The sequence below is a fragment of the Anguilla rostrata genome, chromosome 1 (genome assembly GCF_018555375.3).
Source record: "Anguilla rostrata isolate EN2019 chromosome 1, ASM1855537v3, whole genome shotgun sequence".
Classification (NCBI taxonomy): Eukaryota; Metazoa; Chordata; class Actinopteri; order Anguilliformes; family Anguillidae; genus Anguilla; species Anguilla rostrata.
The window spans coordinates 63,597,008-63,606,694 of NC_057933.1; the positions used below are offsets into that span (position 1 = coordinate 63,597,008).

The window sequence follows — 9,687 nt, forward strand, 5'->3', positions numbered from 1 at the left end:
ACTTCTATGCTGGCAATACTCAGTTTTCCTTTCTTATCCTCAGTTTGACACTTTGGTCTCACAATGCCTCTCAGTTTGCCTGAAGGACAGCTCTCGCTGGATGGTGGACCATTGCCTTGCCACTTACTCTACGCAGCCCCTTGCCCAGGCCTTGGGGACTAGGAACTGTTGTGTCATGAATATCAGTTTTCTGAAGTCTAGCTGTGTAAATGTTGAAACCACCAGTTGAAAACAAATTGTAAATGTACTTAATTGTAAATGATTACATTAAAACATATTTTTGGAAAGAAAAAAACAAAGATTTGTAACAGAGTAATAATAATGGATTGCACTTATATAGCACCTTTCACAATCTCAAAATGGTTTACATGAAGAAGGTAAGCTCATCTCAACCATCACCAATATGCAGATTTCATCCAGGGGATTCAGCACAGCCATCAGCTCAAATGGAGAGGATTATAAAATAAATGAAACTGGAAGATGATTAGGTGGCAAGACTGAGAAAACCAGGTTTTAGCCTAGACACCATAGGTTAGACCCTCTTACATTTTGCAGCAAGTACCTGGAGATGTTTAATGACCATTGCGATTCATGGTTTTTTAGGACCTGAGTTCAGTGTTTCATCTGAAAGATTGCATCTCCTACAGTACATTGGAGCATTGGCTTGTGTTTCTGGTCCAGAGAGGAAACTGTCTCTTACTGGCCCACTACCATCTCTTCCAGTAGCAGCTTATATTTCCCAGGTTTCCCAGGCCTAGCTTAATTTCAACTATCAGGCAGGAAAAAGTCAAAGGGCTCATGGAGACATATGGCTGATCATTCCAGTGGTTTTCAGCCTCTATACAGTATGAAGGCAGTCCAGTATGATTTGTACTGTTACAAAATTAGTAGTGGGGTACACATTCATAAAGTACACATATCGCTTATGTGATTTAGCTGAGCCTTGCTCCTGGTGGTTTCTATGTGGGTTCCTGCCAACACTAAAACTATGATTTATAGACCTTACCCATTAAGCTTTGTAGTGTAGCATTGTTCTACTTCAAGGTACAGCTTATACATAGAATTGTCTGATCAGAAAACCTAAATTCCAGGAGTTGTAATATCTGCTAATATCCCCAACATTGTACTTAATCAAAACAATGAGTGAAACACAGTAATCAGAAGGATTTACAATAATGACATTTAATGACACAATTTTACTTTACAAAATCAACTCTCATGACTTTAATCAGACAATATGTATACATTATAAGTTTAGGAGCAGTTTGTATGGACAGCAGATCAATAGTTGCATGCAATCTGAACTGGAGAGCCAGTATTGTGAGAGTGGTACAAAAATGGTCATGTGAAGGCACGTAGCTGACAGTAAGGACGTTTTCTGATGTCACCACATAGATGGATCCTCATATCTAAGGATAAAGGGAAATCAGAGAAGGTGGTTTCCATCAACAAATCAACATTTCATGTGATTCAGTGGCATTAAGTAAGTTAAAAGGTAAGGCATTAAGTGAGCAAATGTGGTTGCAGCCTTGTACATGCACCACCCTGATTCACCATCCCTCAGCAACCCACCCCCGGCACACTCCACCCATACCTTGACTGTGGGATACTTTCTGAGCTCTCTCTCAACAGAAGGTCGGAAATCAGGGTGTCAGGCCCGGACCTTTTCCCATACCTGGGAGAAGGTTTGAGTCAGATACAACGAGGATGTGAAAACAGTGCTACATCTTTCCATTGAGTCAGATTCAGAGTAGATTAAAGAGCATTCAGGATTCATTACATAGCCAAATAACTGTGCTCTAAGATGCAGAAAAAATACACTTTGAAACACAAGATACAGTAGCTCTGAATGTGTATCTGATTAAATCTAACCATAAAGCAGATATTTGTGTTTTATCAGTTTTTCTGTACTTTTTAGACTGTGTTACAGGTTTGGCAAATTATGTAAAGTATGAGACATAAAAAGTCACAAAAAAGATCCACAATTATATCTAATGAAGCCAACACTTTGAGGTTAGACTGGCGACCAGCTGACAATTTCACCCAGTTTTCTTTTTCATTATTCCCATTAGTACAATTGGGCCTAAAGGGTAGTTTAAGATGTGAATGTACTAAAAGGCCTAGACTACTGTGAAGACTGCAGAATCCTATTAGTTTATTTCAGGGTAGCACTTATTTGTGATCAGCTTGGTTCTATATTTGTTTTTAATCATGGTAACATTAAAACTCCACTATTCTACCCAGGTATGCTACTGGGTTTCACAATCAGAGATTATATAATAAATAGTGATAATGAATAATTGATGTATAATTATCAGTAGTTTCAATCCTTTATTGAAAGTATTGACATTATTTTATAATTCTCTTTCACACACTATTGGGAACAAGGTGGACGTTCGTACATTTTGAAGACTATTCCCAATACCATTTTTGGTTGATTGACCATTGATTCCTAACAGTTTTATTGCTGTCTCAGACTTTTCCGTTTTGCTATATATATATTCTGATTTCCTTGCTCGATAAGTCAGCGAAACTCACCTCTGCCGTGTGATGAGGTTAATATAGTGTCTTAATGCAGAGTAGTATTTGGCCAGGTCCTCAACGGGTGCATCGTCTCCAGGGTTTTCTGGCTTGGATGGGTATGCGTCTGACAGTTTGCTGAAGCATATCAGTGTAAAGAAGGCCATGATGCTCAGCCATGTTCCCAGGTTAGGGCGCATCTTCCACAAGCTAAAGGTCCACTAGGAGGGGATGGGGTGGGGGGGTGGGAGGGAAGCATGAAAACATGGGGAGGTTCTTAAAAAGCAACCTTGAACATATTTGTACCTTTTTGGTGTTTATATTTCACAGTCTAAATCAATGGTTTTGTTTTTCAGAGTGATCCTGAAAAGATCATGCCTGAGACTCAAATTCTGACAGTGATCACATCCTCCTGGTGCAGCTACTTTCCCCCCGTAGAAACAGATGTTTTGTCAAAATCAGAAAAACTTTTAGAAACCATGTACTCAGAATGCAGTTTTAACATTCAGGCTGGTAAACAGAGGGATATCTGGTAGTGCAGTGACCAACTGTGCTCGTATGATGGCTGCATTTCTTAACCAAATCTGAAAATTACAGCACAAATAAAGTACAAACAATTCTGTCAGTCACAACACAGACAAAATAACTCAATAAACATAAATCCAAATTTACAGCTCTTCACTGCTAAATAATTCTTTCTCTCAGCTTTGCAAGAGCATCTCACTGCACATACCTACATTCTTATTGAACCTTGTTCGTTAAAGTTGGGGAGACTCAGTATAAACACACATACTTTACTCATTTTGCTCATTTACTTAGAAAATATTCAGCCCGGCACTATGAAATTTTAGTTCAAACAGCTCTGACATGTCAGTAGCCAATTACGTTCATAACTTAATTGAGTCAGATACAATTTAAACCTAAGTACAAGCAGTCCGACGTTACATTCATCCGACCTAATCGGTATAATTGTAACAGAAGGGCGGAATAATTGTAACAGTAAACGCCATATAATGCACATATGGAGGTATTGGCACGTACCAACATTAATCAAGAAAGCAATATTAATCAACAAATTTCCAATGGTAATGTGAGACCAGCCACATCCTCAAATTATGAAGCACAGAGCTTTATTTATTTAAAAAAGACTGTGTGCAAACATTGAAGCACAAGCAGCATCGTAACTTACCACATGAGTTATGGTAATGTCCAAATCGATGGGGAAAGCTGTTTTTGTTTGTTTCTTATTACTCAGGTAAGCTTTTTCAAAGCAAATAGCCTACTATACAGACCAATCTGGCATCTGCTTATTATAAATGCATGTGATCAGGTGGCTGTTTCTTTTCCATTAATCACCTGGAGCATCCAGAATATGATGTCAAAGCAGAAAGCAAATTAGCTGAACACACTTAACATTAAACACTGAACTAACATAAAAGGTCAAACATGTTGACAAGTACAGTTCATTTATTTAACAAATATTAAACATAAATTAAAATGCCTAAGGTCTCCCCAAAATTATGCTTCATGTGGATGGTTTTTAACACCATCTAATCTCCAAATCTTAAACCCCCTCCATGACCTCACTGGGTACCAAACCTCTCGTTTTCTCTTTAGATGGCATTCTGTAAACATATAAGAGCACGTTGTTTGTTCTAGAAAATGACTATTATTATTATTATTATTATTATTATTATTAATAATAATAATAATAATTTATTTTTTGTTAAGAAATGTTTCCCAAGAATGTTGTCGAACTGCTCAGTTTTTGTGCCACTCGGTAGTGGACTGAATTGCACATGTACAATCCAGACATTACTAGATCAGAACCAGTACACAAAAAGTTATTGACCGTATTACATTTATGATGCTTAAAATGTATGCCCCTATATAGACTCTACCCTATTACATGCAAATATATAATGTTGCATTAGCCTATAAAATTACGTACAGTGTACAATTATACAAAGAGAGTATTTACTGAAAACCAGCTCCACTCCACATATTTGCGAGGCCTCCCATATATTCAGATGATGTCTGCACCCCTTACGGAGCTCCTGTGAAGCCTGTGAAACAGCTGAATAAAATACACAGCCTCCTGCCACAGTCCAAATCACAACCGATGCTCATACATCACGCAGTGTACATGTTGTTTTTGGTGTTGTTTCCATTGCATATTATAGGACATTGTTAATTGCCCGTTTTACCAGTGACATGTGGATAACTTATTAATGTTAGAAAACATAATAAGCATTGAACACAAACGCCTCCATAGTCTTTTCGGATCATTCATCAGCCAGATCAATTAAAAGCACTTGTATGAAGCGTTCAAGTTCCGTTTGAAGCTTTTCTATTGCCACTTGAGGATTAATTTCACCAAACAGAACTGAAACGCTTGATTTCATTGTAGCTAGTTTAATTTCAAAATAATTTCTAAACACAGTAGGCTACTTTGGGAGTAAATAAGTAGTAAAGTATAGCTATCGATGGGGTTTCTTTTAGGGTAAAAATAAAAATATATGTATTTACTCACATTCAGGTGACAATATTGATGAGACCTGTCGTTGTTCGAATCGGTGATTCCCGATTAGACCTTTCTGGCGCTCTCACATGTTTCTGCCATTCTCGGGGTTTTATATCTCCCAGTGCAAGGGGAGGGCGCCCAGCCACACCATAACGAACGTAAGTCTCCTATCTGCGCATTGAAAACCAATTCGCGTCACACTAGGCGTCATTATGAGAAAGAAGACATTTACGAAAGCGTGATTGCTTTTAAGAAAGCAGAAAATCGCTATAACTTAAAAACAAACCCTAATAACCTCTGAGGGAATTAAGCATGGTAATTTCAGCAGGGACAGACAAGTTGTCTGAGAATATTGTTTTGAGTTCTGCCAATTTATTTTACGCAAGCAAGAGAAATGGCACTCGAAATAGAAAAGCCTACTACGTAAAGCTCAACACTTTTGAACGTACAAACATTTGCAAAATCTTCGATATGAATAATTCCGAAATAAAATGTGTTGCTTCATATTTAAAATGATTTAAATCCACATTTATAACCCCTATATGACTCAGTATTGAGCAGATAATATATTGTGAAATATCTGGGGTCTAGGATTCTGGTTGAACAGAATATAGCCTATACATACACACACAGACGGGTGACAAATAAAAGGAAAAACCTGAAAATGAGTGGAGAAACATAACGAATGCAGATGCTTCCATACAGGTGTACTGCACGAGACAATTAAGCAATTACCATCCTATCATGTTCTGTGGCATATATAAAATGCTCAGCAGGCCCAGTTGACCTCGATTTTGTTGACTTTGAAAGTGACTTTGAAAGAGGATTAATTAATGGGGTATGCATGGCAAGAGCTTCTGTCACAAAAACTGCTCAGCTAGCTTGTGTTTCAATAGGAACAGTGACTAAACTTACATCTGCATTTAGATCTATGGGAAAGAAAGCAGTTAATAGGGTTGTAAATCGTGGTCGAAAAGGCACATCCGATGACCGTGATGCTTGTGTATTAGTGCGATATGTAAGGAAAAACAGAAGAGCAGCTCTTCCTCAGGAGACTGAGAATGTCAATGCAGGACGTGATCAGACTGTCAGCAAGAACAGTCCGTTGACAACTACATAGAGAGGGTATTATAGTAGGGTTGCATTGCATGAACCCCTCATCAAAGACAAATGCACATGTGTGTTAGACAGTGCTCTCCACCACCATCGTCAAAACACCAAATGAGGGAATATCTTTTGCAAGAATGCTGTTCCATCCGTTCAGTAGAGTTCCAGAGACTTTCATAATCTATGCCAAGGCACGCCGAAGCTGTTCTAGCAGCTCTTGCTGGCACAACACCTTACTAAGACACTTTATGTTGGTTTTTCATTTAATTTGTCACCCGACTATATACATATTTGGGACAAAGACATATTTTGTCTTCGTTTGGCTTTGGCTTTTGATTTGATTTTGACTCTACAATTTTAGATTTGTAATCAAAGAATTCGCATGCGGGTGAAGTGCACATTTTCTGCTTTGATTTAAGGGTATTTCTATACACTTTGGTTTCACTATGTAGAAATTACAGCACTTTTTATTCAAAGCCCCCGGTAATACATATTCGATAAACACTTCAAATAATATAATTCTCCTTCTGCTGCTCCCAGTGCTATATTTTATTTTTTATTCTGTTTAGCACTTAGAACTGCACATTTCATATGAAAGGTGGTATTTAAATGAAACAACAAATATGAACAACAACAACTGCAACAGCAACAACATCAACAACATTTATGAGGGTTATGAGAGCAGTAGCATGAGTTAATGGACTGCAGTCTTCCAAGTAGTCTATACTATATATTTATCTGTAGGGTATGTGTTAATGACATTCATGGCTGTCAAACTCAGGCAATTCAGAGTGATGTGATTATTTTCAGACGAGAATGCATGAAGAAGGCTCTGTTGGTGTGTATGTGATTAACCTCACATTTTCATGAATGTGGTTTTGCAGCTGCAAAATTAATATATTCTTTTTAGTCCATAATGCTAAGAAAACATAATCCCCTTTTCCACTGAATAAAGAGTGAAATTGTTAAGAGGATTAAACCAAACAGGAAATAAATGGGACTCCACAATGAGTCAGCGCAAGCTTGGCCTTACAGCACATTCCTGTTTTCGTTCATCATCAAATACAGAACACCACATGTGACCTGATCAGTCTGTATTGTAAAATAACTTTCATGGGACCAGAGCCAGATCTTACAGTAGATTAGCAGCAAGTAGGCAGCAAGTCATATTAGCACAGTCATTACAGTACGTGTGAATAGTACACATTCTTTACTCAGATCTTGAGTTTTACTGTCAGTGTGTTAACTGCCATTTTGTCAGTTTTCTCAAACTTAGCCATTTCAGTGATTCAAAATTCACTTGTCCCTTTTCCTCTAGTCATCAAGGATATGAGAAATAGAGCACACATTATCTGGCATATCTTTTCAACTGATTAGCAGTGAATAGAGAAATCAATATGAAAATTACAAATGTGTGAAGTTACTATTACATTCTGTCAATGTACATTAGAAATGGTTGTCCCATTTGAGTTCTTAATGAGCTAAATGATATAACTGGCAATTACAAAGTGATGCATGAGCAAGTGTTGCCTTGCATTCATATTAATATTGGACATTAAAAGCACTCTAAATGTCACATGTTCTGGACCCCCACTTATGCATAAACAAGTTTTTTAGCATTTCTATGTTTTTGTCCCAAAATTTCTAAATGCATCATTCATATCCAATTTGAATATGATAATATTTTGACATTTTGAATGTTTGTATAAAATGATTCATACGATAAATTACATTCATTTTTCTCTCTTACTGCCAAGTTGTTTCAACATTCAAAAGGTATTTAAGTATAACAGGAATTTTATTTTGGAGATTTTGTAGAAGAACACATATTAGCAAGTTGTACATTTGAAAAAGTGCATGACATAGGCTACTTATCAAAAATGAAAAAAAGTGGTCTATGGGTTAATGCCAGATGAAAAAATTGTCTGAATGGTGGTCATTGTTTCACAGAAACCTGTGATGAGAGACAGAATAGTCACAAACAGTAAGCTGGACCATGTCTGGTTTTAGATCACATTCAGTAGGATTAACCTTCCCCTCTGTTTGTTGAAGGTGCATTGATTTAAGAATGCTAAGTAGGCAAAACTGATAAGTGAACTACTCATCAGCTCCCCGAAACAAAAGTGTCCCCATGATGCCCTTTACTTCCCTGGCATTAGATAGTCAACTGTCCATTACATTCTGGCTGTCAATATCTGTCTGAGTAGTGAGCAACTGCAAAGTACAGTCCCCCTGAAAACTGTCAGAGAGCTCCAGTAATTGAAATTGACAAGGGAGAAATACCTGACCACTTCTCAGGAGCTGAAACAAAGGTCATTATTAGAAGGGACATGATTTTGTGTGAGAGATGATTTGAGTGCAACGGCAGTAGAGAGAAAATGGTCAGGTATAGTTTTTGTTCTGAAAAAAGAAGCTTATATCAGTCTGTCCGTCTTTCTGAAAAAAGAAGCTTATTTCAGTCTGTCTGTCTTTCGGTATCTCACCAATGACAGTTGTTGGGATACATGTGGTATGGGGTAGGTCTCTTATTGAAAAAAATCTTTGACCAGAAAATAACACATGGTCGCCTGTGCAGTCCATTTTATATTTAGGTTTGTTGTAAGGATATCTTCTCCAGCTGAAAACCTGCAGTCGCTTTGTGATGTGATGTAGTTTATGTTCTGGTAGATAGAAGGATTGATATGCTAATACAGAAATGATCTGTGATGTACAAAGACCTGAACTGACATTGGTCCTGCATCCCTGGTCAGAACACAAAATCAGCAACACTGGTATGACTGCACTTCACTTGTCTACGAAACACAAACTTCATCTGTGTCATGCACATCTGGGCTGCTGGATTCCAATGGAGACTTCTAGCTTGGTTTTATACTTTTTTCTGGGGCATACAGATGACAATGAAGCTAAATTTCACACAATGTACCTGTCACAATATATTTCTGAGATCCATTTACACTGCTCAAATATATTACGAGACAAGATATCATTTTCTTTAGAGCTGCAGTAAATCCAATGACTTTTTCCTCACAGGATGTTCTGTCAGAGTAATGGTTGTCTTCGCCACCTAAATTAATCTGCTCGAGAGACAGAGGCCAAACAGCAGGCAAATGACCCTGAAACATAAAATTGGACACAATGTGGGGCTAACCTTTTGTCTTCCTACAAAGGCAATCAACGTGTGTATGAAATTAAGAAAGAAAAGTAAGTATGTGGCTTAGTCTGCAGTTTTTAATTCTGGCATCCAAGGAACTGTTACATTGGACTGGGGCCTCCCAGGCTGCCAGGCGCATGGACGAATCCCGTGGCGCTGAACTGAGTCCCGACATTGCCAGTTGTGCCAGGACCGACATGAAGTAATGTGCAATTCACCACAGCATCATTCAGGTAGGGTCAGGTTTTGGTCGGCAGGGGTTCTCCTGCAACATTAGTCTGATGGTTTATTATTATTATACGGTTGCTACCTTTAGCACAATGACTGCACTGCACAGCTGGAGGACTGTGGAGTGAAAACAGGTGGCAGCCGGATGCAGGCACTA

The 9,687-nt window shown here is 38.1% G+C and overlaps 1 protein-coding gene across 1 annotated transcript; it reads right to left on the reverse strand.

Moving 5' to 3' along the window:
* Positions 1–1,166: 1,166 nt before the first annotated feature.
* Positions 1,167–2,730, reverse strand: LOC135241995 (pro-neuropeptide Y-like). The gene is made up of 3 exons (XM_064312844.1): positions 2,539–2,730; positions 1,595–1,675; positions 1,167–1,409 (listed from the first exon to the last, which is right to left on the reverse strand). Exons 1-3 carry the CDS (start codon positions 2,718–2,720, stop codon positions 1,385–1,387), a joined length of 288 nt encoding a protein of 95 aa, XP_064168914.1. The 5' UTR covers positions 2,721–2,730; the 3' UTR covers positions 1,167–1,384.
* Between the last annotated feature and the right edge of the window lie 6,957 nt (positions 2,731–9,687).

What these genes read in the sequence shown, in the direction of transcription:
- LOC135241995 (XM_064312844.1), bottom strand. Translation starts at nt 2,720, where the DNA reads ATGCGCCCTAACCTGGGAACATGGCTGAGCATCATGGCCTTCTTTACA. An exon ending in AACCTCATCACACGGCAGAG is followed by an intron (nt 1,676 to 2,538) that starts GTGAGTTTCGCT and finishes ACCTTCTCCCAG; the next exon opens with GTATGGGAAAAGGTCCGGGC. An exon ending in GAAAGTATCCCACAGTCAAG is followed by an intron (nt 1,410 to 1,594) that starts GTATGGGTGGAG and finishes CTTTATCCTTAG; the next exon opens with ATATGAGGATCCATCTATGT.